The sequence below is a fragment of the Megascapheus bottae genome, chromosome 2 (genome assembly GCF_031878675.1).
Source record: "Megascapheus bottae isolate mThoBot1 chromosome 2, mThoBot2.hap1, whole genome shotgun sequence".
Lineage (NCBI taxonomy): Eukaryota > Metazoa > Chordata > Mammalia > Rodentia > Geomyidae > Megascapheus > Megascapheus bottae.
The window spans coordinates 48,381,234-48,401,208 of NC_143510.1; the positions used below are offsets into that span (position 1 = coordinate 48,381,234).

The following is a 19,975-nucleotide window of genomic DNA, read 5'->3' on the forward strand; positions in this document are numbered from 1 at the left end:
GAACACAGCTCCCTAGTTATTCACTAGCTCAATACCTTGCCTCTTGTTCTCTCTTCCCTCTGAGGCCATTCTCCAGAAAACTTACTATTATCTGAAATTATGTACTTTCTTTTCAACTAAGCAAAAACAACAACAAACTACAAAAAGATAGGCTAATCAGGAGTGAAGTCTGTACCCTGGTTCTGATTTGTGGTGGGGAAGGAAAACTTTCCTAGCCTGTGCCCCTGTATCAAATGGCCATACACTGAAGGTCATAGGGCTGCTGCTTGGAGAAGAGAGAGCAGGACATTGTATTTCAGAGAGACACAGCCCTTGTTTGTGTGCGTAATGGGAGCCAGTTAATCTGATCAAATGGTCAAATGTGTAGGAAATTTTATCCGGCTATGAACTGTAGAGATTTCGAACCATGGGTGTGAAGATTTTTTTTTCTCTTTTTGACACTGAACTGAACAGTGCTCAAACAATCTCTAGAGAGGGCAAGCCCTCAGGTAGGAGTGTATATTTTAGAGTGCACTCACTCCCTGGAAGTGGAAGTACATGCAAAATGTGCTCTGAACGTGGTGATGGACAATGTTCCTTCCCTCCCACCCTTTCGACAAGCATCTGGCTGGTCTGTACTTTTTAAAGTGCTGTCAAGTATCTGCCTTCTCTGGAAAAAATGTGAGCTCCCTAAAGAAGTGGACTCAATAGCGCTCAGCCCTTCCGCCAGCTGCCCTGTTGCTCGCTCAGCATCCCCTCAACCAACAATCAGCTGGAAGCTAGGGGTCATAAGGAGAGGCTGCTGCTGTACTGGAATGACACTGGAGGTGGAATTGCTTCCTGTCCACTATGTGGGAATCCAAGAGACCTTGTGCCACCTGGGAGGAGGGGCCAGCACAGATGCTCCATCCAGCCATGTCTGTCCCACAGCCCTTTTCTAGTTCCATCATTTTGTTCTCCATGGTTTTAAGACCAGCTCTCTAGACTATCTGTCCTCTGCCTCTCTTCCTGCCAAGTGCCCTTGTCCAAAGCTGACGGACTCTGACGCAAGTTCATGCTCAGCTTAGACACTTTCAAGTGGCTCCTCATTTCCTAAGCCTGGTATGAATGCCAATTCGGCCCCCTTTTAGGCTCATTTCTTACAATTTCAAATTTAAGTCTCAACCATACCACATCTTTCTAACAAGGACAATCATCTGCTGAGATTCTCTCTTCCCAAGATGCCTTGCATCCCTATATAGAGATCATTCCAGCCCAGCTCTAATCCAGCTTCCACTGTGGCACACCCCAGCCAACCAGAGCCCTCTCTGGCTATCTACCCACAATGCACACTGTTCCCACACAATGAATCCAGTGGAACTAATGCTGATGGATGTCTTCTGTGGTGCCAGTTTCTCTGTGGCATGTGAGTTATTGCGTTTATCACCTACCTCAGCTTCTTCATTGGATGAAGGAGATAATTGTCTTCATTTTTAGAAAAGGAAACTGAACTTCAGAGAGGCTAAGTGCTTACCTAAGGTCATAAAGATTGGAAGAACCAGAGCTGGGATTTGAATTTCTGGTGCTGGACTCTTTGTAGTTCATGTCTCTTTTTTTGGCCAGTCCTGGAGCATGGACTCAGGGCCTGATCGCTGTCCTTGGGCTTTCTCAAAGCTAGAGCTCTACCACTTGAACCACAGTACCACTTCCAGCTTTTTCTGTGCATGTGGTACTGAGGAATCAAATCTAGGGCTTCATGCATGCTAGGCAAACACTCTACCACTAGGCTAAACTCCCAGGCCAGTTCATGTCCTTTCAAGACCTGTTAGAGGTATGTTCTAGCTATACCTAAGAGGTTCATTAGTGTTTTCAGGGCAGGATCTATTTGTCATGGCATATTATGGCACCCCTGAAGCCTGGGTCATGCCAGGCACTCAGGAAACATGGGTGGACTTGATGCGAGGGGTGGGAGTGTTGGTGAGTAACCTCAATTGCCCTGTAACATCTATAGCCTCAGAGCTTCTGACATGGAAGAGAAGAGTGCTCTAGAAGGCAAGACATGAAGGCAGCCCTCCCCTTCCCCCAGCCCTGGCCTCTACATTATTTCTGAGTTGGGTCTAGCAGCTCTTGGGAAAACTTGGATGGCAAAACACTCGGACTTCTCTGTCCCTCTGTACTACCCCTGCTTTCTTCTTCCTGGCTCTTGGGATGTACAGGACACCAGGTAGACCCGCTCTCCTTCTCAGAGTGCCCCTGGGATCCCACCTACTCTCAGGGTCCCTCTAGCCTCACCCTCTGTGCTGGCGTCATCCACCAGGATGATTTCCCTCAGGAAGATGGAGGGGCTGGTGTGCAGGACGCTGTACACGGTGCGTAGCAGCGTGGACCAGGCCTCATTGTGGAATACAATGATGACGCTGGTGGTGGGCAGAGGAGGACAGCGATGGAACTTCTGGTCCACACACCTGGAGGGATGAAAGCATGGACATGGTTCTCCAGATCCCTGAGTGTTCCAGAAGTAGGGAAAGGTCTGTCTGAGATGTACCCCAAATCACCCTCATGTTCCTGAATCATCGGTGACAGTCTCTGTTGCAGTGGGAACAGTACTCCCTGTCCTTTGCCCTTCATCTTCCTGGCTGAGCTCCAGTACAGGTACCAGCCAACCCAATCCACCCCCCCCTCCTCCCAGAGCTGTCTCTGCTCCCCAGAGCTTAGGCCCCCCCTACTCCCTCCCTCATCTGTTCTCTGCTCTCAAGCTAGCAGTTCCCAGGGCTGGCTTCCCCCTACAAGCTACTCACTGCATAAAGTGTGATCCAACCTGGAGGCCCCAGAGGAGTAAGGAATAAAGGCAAAACTGACATCTGAAAAAAGTGACTACAATTTCCACTCATGTCAGGAAGAGGCTCTTCTCTTCACAGCTGGCAATTTCAAGTCCTTGCCCATCCATATCTCACTAACTCCCTGTAAGATGGTGCTGATCACCGTCAACTTCTTGTGACCTTATCTCTACTCACAGCTACTCTAGGGACCATTCTGTGTGACACTTGGCCATGCTGCCACCAAGACACCGCATCTGGCAGGGGGAATCATAGCCTCATAGCCTCTCCCAAGGAGATTAAGATGAGACTGGTCAGGAAGATTTCTCATGGAGTCTCCAGGTGGTTTCCTAATCTCCTCTGCTGGCTGCCCTAGGCCACTGCCCTTGTTCAGGAGCTACCAATGACTGCATCTGGCTCTTGGTTAATGGGGACAATAGTTGGTCCAACTTTGAGGAACCCCAGACTCACAGCCCTAAAAAGACAAAACCAAAACCAAAACCAAAACCATGCATTTAAAAAAAAAAAAAGTCAGTTGTGGTGGCCCATGATTGTAATCCTACCACTCATGGGTGTGAGGCAGGAGAAGAAGCATGAATGTGAGGCCAGCCTGGCTACACAGCTTAGCTAACTCCTTTTTTTTTTTTTCTTTTTCTTTTTGCACCAGTATTGGTGCTTGAACTCAGGGTCTGGATGCTGTCCTTAAACTTTTGTACTCAAGCCTAGGGCTTTACCACTTGAGTCATAGTTTTACTTATGACTTTTTGATGGTTAATTGGAGATGAGAGTAGCATAGACTTTCTTGCTTGGGTTGGTTGTGAACCACAATCCTCATAATTCAACATCCTAGTAGCTAGGATTACAGGTGTGAGCCATTGGTGACCCAATACAAGATTATGAAAAGAAGCTAGGGGCGGTGGCTCAAGCTTGTAATCCTAGCTACTCAGGAGGCTGAGATCTGAGGATCAAGCTTCAAAGCCAACCCAGGCACAAAAGGACCTGAGACTCTTATCTCCAATTAACCTCTAGAAAATGGAAAGGGGGGCTTGGCTCAAGGGTAGGGCGGTAGCCTTGAGCTGAAGAGCTCAGGGACAGCACCCAGACCGAGTTCAAGCTCCATGACCCCTCCCACCCCCCAAACACAAAATCTTTAACCTGGGGACAGGTGACACAGCTGTTGTCCCATTAGAGCGAAGTGGGTGGGGGCAGCTCAAAGATCTAGGCTCTTGTGTCCCTGCTTAAAGCTGAAAGTAGAAAACCACTTCATATAAAGGTTGGAGTGGGGCTAGAGGCATGACTCAAGTGGTAGAGTATCAAGCAAGTAAGCAAGCTAAGCAAGTGAGAGGCCCTGAGTTCAACCCTGGTTCTGGCAAAGTAAATAAATTAATTAAAAAGCTGGAGTGTCTTCATGGCTTTATGGTCTTCAAAGTCTTGGCTGTGGTCAGGAAACTTCCATCTCCCATCCACTTAGCATCAGAGCCCACATTCAGAGGAAATGGGCAGAGGACATCAAATCCACAATAGGCATGTGCCCCTGCGTCAGATCTTTGTCCCAAGCCTTGAGTTCCTTCTGCATCCTGTCATCTCTGTGACTGTGTTTCACTCTCCCAGGTTTCTGTGGGCCTCTGGCACTGGACCATAAGAGTCCTCAGCTCCAGCCCTAGGATCACAGCATTTGGTCAACAAAAGAAGAGAAACTGAAAGGAAATCTTGCCTATGTTCCTAAATATCCTTTCACTCGACTCCTGGCACTCAGCTTGTGTTCACATCCCTGGGAAAGCCCTGGCTTTCCCCTAACCCACAAGGCCGCTACTTACTCAGGAGGCCGGGTATCCGGACCCAGGGATCTCTGCAGGGAGATGCGGTCACTGGCAAAGGCATTGAAACAGTGCTTCTTATAGCCCTCTTCCTTTTCTTGAAGCTCCAGAGGGGTCCATTCACTCTTCATAAATGCGTGCCCATCTGCTCCAGGACTATTGGGATCCTGGGGAGGCCTCTCCCAAAAGGGCTTCAGCTCAGCAGGTGTGTAGAATCCAGGGAGGCAGGAATGGTTTGTGGAGGGGATGGGCTGCTGGGGTTCTGGAGCCCCGATCTGCAGCTTAGGCATTGAATCTCTAAAGTTATTCACTGCCCCTAGCATAAGGTCCAAGACATGATCCTTCTGGCCTACCAGGGACTTCAGCCATGGTTTTTCCGTAGCCTGCTCCTTGCTGCTGACATCCTTTTGCCGAATGAAGAGGAAGAACATGAGGGCGCTGCCCAACATGGCCAGGCGCAGGGGCATGTGGCGTCTACGAAGGAGCCTCATCCTCTGCAACCAACCGTCACCCCAGCAGCGTCAGCTCCAAGTCCTGGGCTGGACCCAGAAAACAGTTTGATGTATGGTGGTGGCCACACTTGGAGACCTGTGCCTAAGAAGGGAAGAAATGACACACACGGGGGTGGGGGGGGGGAGAGGAGATAAATAGTTGTGTGCTCATGTTCAGGCTCTGTTCTGAATGGCAGCCTCACCCTCCCACAGCAAGGGCTTAAATTCTCCTCCTTTGTAAATGGAGGAAACTGGACTCAGTGCTCCTTTCCTGCCCTAAGGCTCAGATACTGATTAGTTACAGTAAGGATCACTGAAATGACACGAAAAGAGTTAACATATTTTTACTATTTATTGAAACAAACTCCAGGAAATGGAAACACTGGTGGTTGTGTTTTTTCCCCGTTGGTTATTGTTGTGTTGGTGGTGGTAGCATTTGTTTTTGCTTTGGGTTTCTTTTTTTTTCTTCTAGGGGGTAGAGGGGGGTGCACAAAGAGAAAAGGAAGAAGAATGAACAAATACAATCATGGTATTCACTATACACTATGTGGAAAATGACCTATGTAACTTGTGGGCCAGGATGGGAGGAGGATATTGAGGAAAAGTAAAGGAAGGAGCAACATTGTCTAAAAAAAAAAATATATATATATATATATATATATATATATTGCTCATTACCTGACCTGTACAACATATTAAAGCAACAATAAAAATTATTTTTTAAAAAAAAGAGTTAATGTTTTAGAAACACAGTTAACTCTTAAATAGTGTAAGAGTTAGAGGTGTCAACTTCCTATGGAGTTGACACTATAACTGACTCTTCCAATACTTTACTAATATCTTGCTGTTCATTAGAAGCAATAATACAATCAATTGACTCTATATTTTGCATATTGTATATATTGTGTATATGTAAGAAATACTTATAGCTGGGTGTGGTGGCTCATGCTTATAATCCTAGCTGTTCAGGGACTTCAGCTATCTGAAGATTGTGGTTCAAAGCCAGCCTGGGCCAAAAAGCCCATGAGAGTCTTTGATTAGTCACCAGAAAACCAGAAGTGTTTGTGAAATAATGCACCTTCTATCTGGTGAATATAATGTAACCCTTCTATTAATTACAATAAAAAATGTGAAGAAAAAGAAAACCAGAAGTGGAGGTGTGGCTATAAGTGATAGAGTGCTAGCCTTGAGCAAAAAGGGATAGCAAACACCCATGTTCTAAGTTCAAGCCCATGACAGACAAATCAAAACAAAAAAAAAATCTACTTGTGACCCACAAGAGATCACTTTTTATTGTAATATTCAATTTTCATATTAATTATAAAATAGAATTTAGAGGGATATCATAAACACACACACATACAAAGTTTATGTATGCCAAGATTTAAGTAAACATAAAATTGAGTTCAAAATGAAAAATGGGGGCCAGGAGTTTAACCTAGTGGTACAGTGCTTCCCTAGCATGCATGAAGACCTGGGTTCAATTCCTTGATACCACATACATAGAAAAAGCCAGAAGTGGTACTAGCTTTGAGAAAGCCCAAGGCCAGCGCCCAGGCCCTGAGTTCAAGCCCCAAGACTGGCAAAAAAAAATGAAAACAGGCTGGGCACTGATGGCTCATGTCTATAATTCTAGCTATTCACAAGGCTGGGATCTGGGGATTGTTGCTCAAAGCCAGCCGAGGCAAGAAAATTCATAAAACTCTAACCAACCACCAAAAAGGCTGGGAGCACAGGTGTGACTCAAGTGGTAGAATGCTAGTTTTTTTGGGGGGGGATCATGGGGCTTGAACAAGGCTATCACCCTATCCTTGAGCCACAGTCCCACTTTCCATTTTCTAGTGAATAATTGGAGATAAGAGTGTCACAGCTTTGTCGTGTTCAGGTTGGCTTCGAACCATGATCCACAGATCTCAGCCTCCTGAGTAGCTAGGATTATAGGCCTGAGCCACTGCTCCCAGCCAGAAAGCTAGTTTTGACCAAAAATAAGCTCAGGACTCTGCCCAGGGCCTAAGTTAAGGTCCTAAGACTGGAGAAAGAAAAGAAAGAGAGCAAGAAGAGAGGGAGTGGGGGAGGGAGAAAGGGAAGGAAAGACGGAGAGAGGGAGAAAGGAAGGAAAGCAGGAAAGACAGTTGGCTATAATAACTACTTAGTTGTTTTCTAGAAATCCAGGGGTAAATGAAGTTTTTTTTTCTGTCACTTTCTTATCATTGTTTTTTTTTTTTAATTTTAATTTTATTATCAAGGTAATGTATAGAGGGGTTACAGTTGCATTCACCAGATAGTGGGTGTATTACTTCTCACACATTGGTAAATGAAGTTTTCATCCAGTGTTTAATAGACTAATAGTCAAAAATAATCCTTATATCAAACATATTGATCTAACATATTAATATCTTTTAGCCATAGGTTAATTTTCCCTGGGAGGTAACAAGATGGTGCAGACCTCATGCCTGCTGTCCCAGTATCATCATGGTAGAGCTGGCTACAATACAGATGTGATAGCAGAAGCATTTCCTAGTCCTTTTATTGTTCCTTACCTGTTAAGGCAAGTCTGTAACCACAGATCTTCCAAAGGGTTTTTTAACTACATAAGCCATGTCACACACAACATACAAGCACAAAGCAAACAGGCAGTACATCAAATAGGACATTTTTTTCCCCCTCTGTTTGAGCCCATAGAAGCTAAGGGCAGTGAAGAAATTTAAGGGGATCTCCCAAACTACGGAGAACTTATTTCACTTTCTGACAGCTTGAGAACAAGAGAAGACAGATGTGGTATGGACTTCAATCCACAGCACAAAATTATGTCAGAGTAAAAGACCTCCTCTTGGTATCAGCAAAGTCTGTCACAGAATTAGAGCAGGAGCTGTGCAGAAAGGAGAGCTTTCCAAAAGAGAGTTTAATTCCTCAGAAAACAAAAGAGGATTCAATAGATCTTTGTGGAATCTTAAATGTGGAAAAGATCTCCATAGACCAGGAACCATTTTTTTTAACCTGTCTTGGGGCTTGAACTCAGGGCCTGGGTGTTCTACTAGACTATGCTCAAAGCTAGCACTCTACCAATCTGAGGCACAACTCCACTTCCAGCTTTTTTGATAGTTAAATGGAGGTAAGAGTCTCACAGATTTTTCTTGATGGGCTGGCTTCAAACCATGATCCTCAGATTTCAGCCTTCTAAGCAGCTAGGACTATAGGTGCAAGCCATGAGTGCCTGGCCAGAAACCACTGTTTTTTTTGTTTTTATTGTTGTTTTTGTTGTATTAGCCAACAAAGACAAACTAGTCATATAGAGTGGATAAGAAAAGCACCTGGCTGAATCTAGGAGAGGGAAGACAGACCAGAGAACCTGTCTAAAGCAGCAAGAATGGGCAAGAATGCCCTGAGTAGGCAGACACATCTGGCTTTGCTTTCTATAGTCTGGATCCTGAAAGAGGGACATGAAGACCTGGACACAGGGAGCCTGGGACCACATAGAAGCATTGTGGTAAAGATCAGCTAAAGGCCAGACTTCTTGAATGGGCATTTTTTTTTTTAGTTTTGAATTTTATTTGTATTTTCTATATAAATATGCATCACAAGCAAATGTAGATTTTTCCAACGTTTACAATAAAAATACAAAATATAAAATGTTGGAAGTAAAAAGGCCTGTCACTCATCAAGTGCATTCTCTGAAGCTGATTACACACTTGTTAGATGTATCTAGAAACCTGGCTGTAAAATTTAAGACTTTACATCTACACTTACACAATCAAGTTGAACAGGCATTTTAGAAGTTGTTTTGCCATATTACAAAGAATGCAACCCAGGAATATGCCTGTGAGGATCAATAACCCAATGATACCGACCTCAAATTTCATCATCGTCTAGGTCCTCTTCTGGAGAGACGATCCCAAGTTTCACTTAATTAAAACCTTAAGCCAGGGTTGCTGACCTATGAAGCTGGGGCACTTTCAAAGTGTCCTTCCTTGCTCCCAGGGGCCAATGCAATGCACTCTTTTTTTGTTCCGTTTTTTTTTTTTTTTTTTTTTTCCTGTGCCAGTTCTGGGGTTTGAACACTGGGCCTGGGTACTGTCCTAAGCTTTTGTGCCTAACATTAGCTCTCTAACACTTGAGCCGTAGCTCTGCTTCTGACAGTGTGTGTGTGTGTGTGTGTGCTTGCTGAACTAGAAATAAGAGTCTCATAGGCTTTCCTGTCCAGGCTGGCTTCAAACTATCATCCTCCTGAGTAGTTAGGATTATAGGCATGAGCCTTCAGTGCTTGGTATGTTCACTCTTTTTGACCTGTGCCTGATCTCTACTTTTTCCAGTGTACCTGTCATCTCTTACTGGGTATTCGACATGACATGGCAGGTGTGTGTGTGTGTGTGTGTGTGTGTGTGTGTGTGTGTGTGTGTGTGTGTGTGTGTTCATCCAATTGAATCTGCAAAAGCACAAAGGAGAGCCTTTAAAAAAATCAGACAGGAATCCAGCAAAAAAGGAAGGAAGGTTAAAAGGCCAGATTTGGACTAAGTTTGTTCCCAAGTGCGGTCTACAGGGAAAAGTCCTGTCTTGTTCCAATTAGAAGAGGAGAGAAGAAAGAGGAGGGGTGCAAGAGAGAGAGGGGGAAAGAGATAAGGAGGGAAGAGAGGGGGAGAGAGAAGAGAGAAGGAGATGGATAGATGGATAGATATACAAATACACAGATGGATAGAGAGATATAAAGGGGAAGAATAAAACCTGTCCATATTCTGGGAACATTTGAATGTCTTTCTAACCAAAGACAAACAAGCCCAATCCCGTGGAATACTGGAGCAGAACCCACAGCCAATCCAAACAGCACCTGAGAGAGAAAAAGCTGGGCTAGAGATCCAAGTGAGAACTTGGTCAGAGAAGGAAGCACCTGGCACTTAGTAACCCTGTAGCCAACTAGGGGCCACACCCAAGAAACCTAAAGGCTTAGCCATGCTTAGCCAGTCTCTCTGAAGATAATATTGGGCAAGGAAAGGGAAGCAGTAGAAAAGTTTGTGTGTTGGGAGGAAGGAAAGAAGGGGTATCAAGGTTCGAGAAGTAATGTACCCGTTACCTGACGAATGTAACTGCAACCCCTCTATACATTATCCAGACAATAAAAATAATTTAAAAAAAGAAAAAAGTTTGTGTGTAGTGTAGACATTACAGGTGGATCCAGATACAAGTGGGAAGGACAGTTCCTACCTCTCCTCACAGGTAAGGAGGACAATTCCTATCCCGCCCACTCCCTGCCCCACCACCCCGCACTCATTCTATGTTACCAGAAAGCCAGCACAACTCTGTCTAGCTCAGGGCTTGCATCCAGTGAGAGAATTCAGGCAAAATGCAAAATGTAGTAAAAGTGATCAGAAAGTTTGTTAGCCAAAGAATACACTTTCAATAGATGGAAACTGGGTCATCCCTAGGGAAAGAAAGAATGTGACAACTCAATTTTCTGGTAGGATAAATTCCTCATGTGGAGACAGTGTCACACCAATTTAAGGGGACACACACCACTCCAATTCACTATGATAGCAACAGGAGATAGTGTGAGGACGATTATGGTGCAGCATGTATTAGTTAATTATAGGTAGTTGTGACTTATTTCTCTTTCTTTCTTTCTTCCTTTCTTTCTTTCTTTTTTATTTTTTATTTTTGGTGGGTCATGGGCTTGACCTCGTCCTGGGCGCTGCCCCTGAGTTCTTCAGCTCAAGGCTACTGCCCTAGCCCTGGGTCTGGGTGCTGTCCCTGAGCTCTTCAGCTCAAGGCTACCACCCTACCCTTGAGCCATGCCCCATTTCGCCTTCTCTAGAGGTTAATTGGAGATGAGAATCTCAAAGTCCTTTTGTGCCCAGGCTGGTTTTGAACCTTGATCCTCAGATCTCAGCCTCCTGAGTAGCTAGGATTACAGGCGTGAGCCACTGTGCCTAGCAACTTATTTCATTTTATGTTGGGGTGTTGCAAGAGTTGAAAACAGGGCTAACCACACACTATCAAGAGTGTCACCCCAGGGCCGGGAGTTTGGCCTAGTGGTTAAAGTGCTTGCCTAGCATGCATGAAGACCCGGGTTTGATTCCTCGGTACCACATACATAGAAAAAAGCCAGAAGTGGTGCTGAGGCTCAAGTGGTAGAGCTCTAGCCTTGAGAAAGTCTAAGGACATTGCTCAGGCCCTGAGCTCAAGCCCAGGACTGGCAAAAAAAAAAAAGAGTGTCACCTCAGGCCTCAAACATGACCAAACACAGCATCTTTAGACTTGTACCTTACTCCCCAATTTCAAGTGTGACCATATATGCTCCGTGTTTGTGTACATAAATTCTGATAAATCTCATAACAGATTTGTATATATTTTCTCATAGAAAGTGATAAAATAGATTATCTACATATTTTATGTATTCCTGATATGCCTATTTTCCCCAATATTTCTAGGTTCATCTGTCAGATGTTTTTGGTTTGTCTTTTTGTACCAGTACTGGGGCTTAAAACCAGATTCTTTTTTTTTTTTTTTTTTTTTGCCAGTCCTGGGCTTCAGCTCAGGGTCTGAGCACTGTCCTTGGACTTTCTCAAGGTTAGAGCTCTACCACTTGAGCCTCAGCACCACTTCTGGCTTTTTTCTATGTATGTGGTACCGAGGAATCGAACCCGGGTCTTCGTGCATGCTAGGCAAGCACTTTAACCACTAGGCCAAACTCCCGACCCAAAACCAGATTCTTATAGTCTCTTCTGGCTTTTCTCCTCTACCACTTGAGTCACATACCTCCACTTCCAACTTTTTGTTGGTTAACTAGAGGTAAGAGTTTCACACACTTTCCTACATGGGTTGGTTCAAACTGTGAGCCTTAGATCTGAGCCTCCTGTGTAGCTAGGATTAACAAGCTTGAGCTGCTGGTGCCCAGTGGTCAGTAGTTTTGAATGGCTGATTTATTGAAAATTCACTCCCCAAACAATCCACTGGAATAGACCCAAAAAGCTCCAAGACATGTTGTTCAGGAGTCAACCGTATTCTTCTTATCCTCTCATCTGTAGCAATTTCTGAAATCTAAGATGTCATGACTCCACTTCCCAGGCAGAATCAGAAATAGGTCTCCCCAGGCATGTGTCTAATAATATAGAAGATGGATGTTTGCAAAGCTTTGTGTGGGGAGTGCTGGAATAATATGGCTCATTGGTTGAACACTAATATTAAAGCTAAGACACTGGGTCTGTCCCAGCACTGCCCTCTCCCCTTTATTTTACTTTACTTTTATATTTTTTTTGTCTTCTCTTTTTTGGTACTAGGGATAGAGCCCTAGCACTTGCTAGACAAATACTTTGCCACTGAGCTATATCCTAGCCCTCCACTTTATTTTTGGACCCACACTGGGGTTTTAAATTCAGGGCCTCGGTGCGGTCTCTTGGCTTTTTTTTTTTTTTTTTTTTTTTTACTCTACCACTTAAACCATAGCTCCACTTCTGGAGATAAGAGTCTTATGAACTTTTCCACCCAGGATGGCTTCAAACAGTGACCCTTCAATCTCAGCCTCCTGAGTAACTAGGATTACAAGGATAGGATTACAGGTACCCAACTGCCCTTTTAATAGTAGCATCTACATCCTAAAGGTGGCATAGGATTGAGGGTTTTTGTTTGTTTGTTTTTGTTGTTGTTGTTTTTGTTCATCATAGGGTTTGAACTCTGGGCCTGGGCGCTATCCCCGTGCTCTTCAGCTCAAGGCTAGCATTCTACCACTTTGAGCCACAATGCCACTTCTGCTTTTCTGATAGTTCATTGGCAGTAAGAGTCTCATGAATTTTCCTTCCCTGGGCTGGCTTTGAACTACAATTCTCAGATCTCAGCCTCCTGAGTAGTTAGGATGACAGGTATGAGCTAACTGCACCTGGCTAGGATTGAGTTTTTAAAAAATCACGGAGGCCAGGAGTTTGGCCTAGTGGCAGAGTGCTTGCCTAGCATGCATGCACACAGATTCCTTGGTACCACATACATAGAAAAAAGCCAGAAGTGGTGCTGTGGCTCAAGTGGCAGAGCTCTAGCCTTGAGAAAACCTAAGGACAGTGCTCAGGCCCTGAGTTCAAGCCCAGGACTAGCCAAAAAAAAAAAAATCATGGAAAAAAAGTTTGGCAGTCTTTGTGCATAGCAAGTTGTCAAAAAGTATTGGTTATATGGGGCCGGGAGTTTGGCCTAGTGGTAGAGTGCTTGCCTAGCATGCACGAAGACCCAGGTTCAATTCCTCGGTACCCCACATACATAGCAAAAAGCCGGAAGTGGTGCTGAGGTTCAAATGGTAGAGTGCTAGCCTTGAAAAAGTCCAAGGACAGTGCTCAGGCCCTGACCCCAAGCCCAGGACTGGCAAAAAAAAAAAAAAAAAAGTATTGGTTATCTCAAAAATCATTTAGCCACTTGTGACCCTCATATGAGTGCTTTACTTAAATCCTTTTAAACAGCAATTTCCCTATTTATAAAGTGGGGGTAACTAACTTACAGGATTGTACAGAGGATTAGGTCAGATTATGTATGCAAAAATAGCAGGCAGAGGGCCTTACTAAATGGTGTCAAGTATGCCTATTCTTTTTTTTTTTCTGCCAGTCCTGGGCTTGAGCTCAGGGCCTGAGCACTGTCCTTGGACTTTCTCAAGGCTAGAGCTCTACCCCTTGAGCCTCAGCACCACTTCCAGCTTTTTTCTATGTATGTGGTACCAAGGAATTGAACCCGGGTCTTCATGCATGCTAGGCAAGCACTTTAACCACTAGGCCAAACTCCCGGCCATGCCTATTCTTATAATTAATAATTCCCTGCTCAGTTTCCCAGCAATGATGTTCAAGCATCTGGTCCTTGGCCAAAGCCGCACTCCCTGGCCTTTGCATGTTTTGTAAAAGTGACTCATATGGAGCTGTTATTTAATCCCATAATCTCTTGCCTGTGAGGAAGTCTGGTCTCAGGAGTCACTTGTATCTGGGGAATACATGGTCACCATGATCTCTGCAGGAGCGTAGTGCTCACTCTGTATTGCGGGAGGCAGGGAGTTTCTATCGGAATCAGAAGCATCATCAAAAGTTAAATCAGGCCAGGCTTACACCTATAATCCTAGCTACTCAAGAAGCTGAGATTTAAGGATCATTGTTCAAATCCAGTCTGGCAGACAAATTCATATAACTCTTATCTTCAATTACAGCAAAAACCTGGCAGTGGAGGTATGGCTCAAATGGCAGAGCATCAGCCTTGACTGAAAAAGCTAAGGGACAATGTCTAGGCTTTGAGTTCAAGCCCCAGTACTGACAGAAAAACAAAAAGCAATCAAAGTACCACCACCACTGACAACAACAATAGCAACAACAAAAGCCAAGAAGGCATGGCCAGGAGTTTGGCCTAGTGGTAGAGTGCTTGCCTAGCATGCACAAAGACCTGGGTTTAATTCCTCAGTACCACATACACAGATAAAGCTGGAAGTGGTGCTGTGGCTCAAGTGGTAGACCAGTAGCCTTGAGAAAGTCCAAGGCCAGTGCCCAGGCCCTGAGTTCAAGCCCCAGGACAGGCCAAAAAAAAAGAAAGAAAGAAAGAAAGAAAGAAAGAAAGAAAGAAAGAAAGAAAGAAAGAAAAGAAGAAAAAAAGAAAAGCCAAGAAGGCAGCATGAGAGACGTACTCTTAGGTACTGAAGGGGGAAAGGTATGGAAGTCCAAGAATCCTACAAGGGGAAAACATTTTAGCTGAGCACCAACACGCACAGGAGTTGACTGGGTGAAGTGAGCTCATTTCAGGCAGAGAAAAGGACCACAAGTAAAGGTCCAGAGGTGAGAGACAGCATGACCAATCAGAGAACCATTAGCCATGGGGGATGGCAGGAGGATGAAGTCTGACAGGTGCAGCAGAAGGCAGGCCTGGAGGAGTGGCTGAAGCCCTTGTGTATCAGGCTCAGGACTTTGCTCTTGAGCTGAGATATGAGGAGCAATCAAGGATGAGTTAGGAGCCCAGCATTCCAGGAAGCGCAAAGCTGGTGGAGTATGTCAAGCCCAGGGGAGCTGCATGGTAGCTGGGTGGTTAGCTAGGAGGGGCCTGAGGCAGCCTGACCCCAGAGAGCAGCAATATTGATACAAAGAGGACATGTGGCACTGGCCCTCAGGAGATGGACTAGTACAGGGAAGGGAGAGTCCATTTCTTTGAAGGTCTTGTTAGAGAACAAGATGTCAGAGTCCTGGCTCCAGGCAGCACCTGTCTTTGGAGGAGAATGGAGCTGGAAAAAGACCTTTTATTGAACACTCTTTGGTACTTTGAGCCCTGGCTGCCCTGCCTATTCAAAAGCTAATAAATGAAACAGAACAATAGACCTAAGTGCTAAGCTAAGAAAAGTTCCCTGTGGGGTTACGAAGGTTTCAAGGTAGAAAAATGGAGACTTCTTGTCTAGAGTGGCTGAGCTATGCTGGGCCAGCATAAGGGACAAAAGGCTTTTCTTGTGCTGGTTCTAGGGCTTGAACTCAGGCCATGAGAACTGTGTCTGAGCTTTTTAGCTAAAGGCTAGCATTCTACCACTTGAGCCACAGTTCTGTTTCTGGCTTTTTTTGTAGCAGTAGTAGTAGTAATTTATTGGAGATAAGAGTCTCATGGATTTTCCTGCTTGAGCTGGCTTTGAATCATGATCTTCAGATCTCAGCCTCCTGCGTAGATTAAGATTATAGGAGTGAGCCACAGGTACCTGGCTAATGGTGTGTGTGTGTGTGTGTGTGTGTGTGTGTGTGTATGCTAGAACTTGAACTCAGGATCAGGGCACCCTCTTAGCTTTTTCACTCAAAGCTGGCTCTCTACCCCTCATTGAGCCATATCGTCATTTCTGACTTTTTGGTGGTTACTCAGAGCCAAGCATCTCAGAGATTTTGTTTCTCAGGCTGGCTTTAAACCATGAGTCTTGGATCTCAACCTCCTGAGTAGCTAGGATTATAGCCACCGGTGCCCAGCTTTGATGGGTTTTCTTGAGCTAGAACCTCAACTATGGAACTGCCCAGCCCCAGTCATAGGGCTACAGACCCGTGATGACTACTCTGTAGGTTATAATCTGCCTATCTTTCCACTCCAAGTAAGAGACACCAGTAAGAGACAAAAGCATGATAACCTTGTAGCTAGGAACAATATTTCCAGACTCACCTCCTCCAGGAAGGCCCTCCTGAGGGAAATCACCCAGGTCACTCCTTCATCCAGGCTCTGCCCCCACACAGTTAGGATTATACTTGCGCCTTTTATTTCCCCTGGAAGTAAGACCTAGGGTCAAACGGAACTCTTCCCTGGTATCTGTTCTCTCAACCTGGCTGTGTGAAGCTTTTTCTCCGAATCCTGAGGTTAGTTCCTCATAGTACTAACCACATCCTGAAACGAAACAAGATACCTGTGATTAGGCTTGGCAGTAAGAGACTCCCTCCCTCTCTAGTGTGTTTGCAAACTATAACAGGGAAATGTCCTTTGGGAAAGACACACAATTCCATGGAAACCATACAGCTTTGTGATTAAGGATTCCTGCTCTCTAGAAGAGGTAATTCCCAGTATGATTAGCAAAGACTGGAAGGGAACAGCCCTTTTTTTGGTCAACTTTTTGGTCGACTTCAGAGCTTGGTAGTATCCACCTCTCCCTCCCTTTGGGGGAAATGGGTACCCACCCAGCCTGGCCTCTGGGCATTTCCCTCTGGCTGCCGGTGAGCATTTATTCCAGTCGTTTTCCTCTAGCCACATTTGTGCCTGTAACTCATCAGAATGTCCATGCTGAAATGATCTTGGATTGAATAAACAGACAGGTCCCACTGGCCCAGCTATGAATGTACCCTGTCTCACTGGTGTTAAGGAACAGAAGGGTCTTGCACAACCGAAGATTACAACCTATTAATGCAAAATCATTTTACAATGTGTCAAACCAGCTTTCCTTCTCCAGCTGGCTTTGAACAGCAATCCTCAAATCTCAGCCTCTGGAGTAGCTAGGATTATCAATGTGAACCACTAGTCCCAGTTTATAATCTAGTCTTTTACAGAAAGCCCTTTTAGATTTCTGAGAATAATTATTCTTTCTGGTACTGCATTCCCTTAGCACTTTGGGGGTTTTTTGTTTGTTTTTGAAATTGGTTTGTTTTGTGCTGCCTAGGATCAAGTCCAGGGCTCTAAACGCCCTAGGCCAGCCCTGGTCTCCCATTTTCATTTGAACTTGATCCTTATCTCAGCCTGTCTTGTGTCCCGAGAACTCCTGGTCATGAAAGGCTATGCTGTTTGTACCTTAAAAACAATCATTTCTGAGGTCTAGCATATGACTGGTACATGGCAAGTATTTCATAAATGTTCTTTTAAAATGGAATGAGACCAGAGAGGGGAAACATTTAGCACTGGCTTCCCTAAAGGATGCTTTGAATGTGCTTACCGTAAGATTTTGAGTTAAGGAATTGTCTGTGGTTACACATTAGCTTGTCATCTCGTCTTTCCTCCATGAGTCCAGAATTTCTCATTTTATGAGTGAGGCTAGCCTGGTTAGGTAATTTTGCTGCTGACATGCAGAACCTGGTCTCTGAGTTCACCACATTCTCACCTCCCTCTTGGAAGTCCTATGGAGATATTGTTCTCCTCCGCCTGGGCCAGGGCTGTTCTGTTCCCACTCCACTCCTAGACACCCTCCCTGACATCTGGCTTCCACTTCTGACTCAGGAATTCAAATGCTTAAACACACCCAAACTAGGAAGTATCAGGCTAGCTTAAGTGGAAGATCGGGTCACCCAGAACACACCCTTGCTTGATTAGGTGACTTCTTTGTAGCAAAGTTTCTTCCTGTTTAATGAATGAGTTGTTCACCTCTGGGAGAGAGAGACGTGGCAGCCAGGAAGCAGGCTGTTATTACCATCACCATAGGGATGTTTGCTCAAGTTAATCGGACTATAGCTCAATTACAGGTCTTTTCCAATAGCCTAGGTAGCCTGGCATGGGTGGCTTATGCCTGTAATCCTAACTACTCAGGAAGCTGAGATCTGAGGATCGTGGTTCAAAGCCAGCCCAAGCAGGAAACTCTGAGAGACTCTTATTTCCAATTATCCAGCAACAACAACAAAAAAGTGGAAATGGAGGTTTGATGCAAGTAGCAAAGCACCAGGCTATAATAAAAAAGCTATGGGAAAGTGTGAGGCCCTTAAGTTCAAGTCTCAAGTTCAAAGAAGGAAGAAAAGAAGGAAGGAAGGAAGGAAGGAAAGAAGCAAGGAAAGAAGGAAGGAGAAAAAGAGAAAACAAGTATAGGTCAAAGGTTACAGGAGTGTGGAACTAGACTGAGGGGATGATGAGGAAACAGGTCAATTTCAAGTTCCTGATGGGAAAGTCTGCTGGCCAAATAGTTGTGCTCTCCCCCCCCCCCTTTTTTTTAAATACAGTCTTAGGGCTTGAACTCAGGGACTGAGAGCTGTCCTTGTGTTTTCTCAAGGCCACAGCTCTACCACTTGAGCCACACCACCACTTCCAGCTTTTTCTATGTATATGGTACCGAGGAATTGAACCCAGGTCTTTGCATGCTAGGCAAGCACTCTACCACTAGGCCAAACTTCCGGCCTCTCAAGTACTATCAAGCATAGTACTTGTCTCTCAGATCCTCTAGTCATATCACAAACAGAGGAGCAAATCATTCTCTCTAAAGTTCTCTTGCCATCTCGGACCCTTTTGATTAAAGAATGCTGGGAGGTTTTCACTTTCTCCCTTAATAACACACCTCCAAAACACTTGGGCTTTTCCCCAAGACCAATGTTGCAGTACTGTGGTTTATTTTCCCAGAAAGATGCACTGTAAGTTATTTCAACAGCCAATCTATCAAATTTCTACGCAGAATACCTTGGTTCATTTTCATGTTTACCTAAGATAGTAAGCTGAAGTTATCTAAACACGGATTTTTCAGCTGGAAAACCTAACCCAGCTTTGCTTACCCCTCTTCAGATCAGCACAAATTAGTAGGTACTAAGCCTTTGTTGACTGATTCCAAATATAAGTCACTAAAAATCAAAATCTCAAGTGGACAGAAAGGAAGTTCCACAACTCACCGGCTTCCCTTGCCCCTTGGTCCCAAGGACCTGCCACATGACGGATAGGTGTGCCTCTGTTTACCCTTTTGACTCCAGGATTGAATGAGGGCCCCTCTAATCACCCAGGAACCTTGTGACAATCAGATTAGGCTTGAGAGAGAGCCATGAAAGGACTCTGAACTTTTATTGAATCTATTTGTTGCTGTGGGCTGGGAGGTAGGGGTGGGGTAGGGGGCGGGACAATATAGGAAAGTAACAGGATGGTGTGTTCTTTAATGGCTGGGACTAGCCTCCAGATTTGAGGGGGTGATGGAAGAGGGTGGAACTGAAGTTGTTTTTTTTCCCAAGGATATGGGATATTTAGCCTACTTAGACTGTACTAGGTATCTACTGGCACTCAGCCTCCTATGGGAGCCAGCCATCCACTTTCTCCATTGCTGTTAGGAATATGGAAACTCCTGAGACTCCTCAATTCCAGGCCCTAAGGCCTTGGCCCACTCTTAGATGTAGTGTTTAATCCCTTCTCAATATCGTATCTACCTCTTGCTCACCTCTTTTCTCCAAATGATCACCCAGCACCTAATTCCTGCAGTAACTGCCTGCTAATCTTCTTTGCCTTGGGCCTTTCTCCCTTCTCATAACCACGCAGTCAGGACAGTGGCATTCATGTTAAGTCAGTACTTTCTTTTTTTTGGTTGGTCATGGGCCTGGGTTCTGTCCCTGAACTCTTCAGCTCAAGGCTACTGCCCTACCCTTGAGCCACAGTACCCCTTCCCAGTACTTTTTTTTTTTTTGGTCAGTTCTGGGGCATGAATTCAAAATGTAGATAGTGTTTCTGAGCTTTTTTGTTTAAGATTAGTGCTCTATCACTTGAGCTACAGGTCTACTTCCAG

The 19,975-nt window shown here is 44.9% G+C and overlaps 1 protein-coding gene across 1 annotated transcript in view; it reads right to left on the reverse strand.

Moving 5' to 3' along the window:
- Positions 1–16,262, reverse strand: part of Galnt6 (polypeptide N-acetylgalactosaminyltransferase 6) — a 35,679-nt gene extending 19,417 nt beyond the window's left edge. Inside the window, exons 1-3 of the mRNA XM_090325930.1 lie at positions 16,201–16,262; positions 4,592–5,185; positions 2,251–2,423 (exon numbers count right to left, since the gene is read on the reverse strand). Of these exons, the coding sequence (XP_090182056.1) occupies positions 2,251–2,423; positions 4,592–5,082 (664 nt within the window). The 5' untranslated portion in view covers positions 5,083–5,185; positions 16,201–16,262. The remainder of the gene's footprint in view (positions 1–2,250; positions 2,424–4,591; positions 5,186–16,200) is intronic.
- Positions 16,263–19,975: the final 3,713 nt, after the last annotated feature.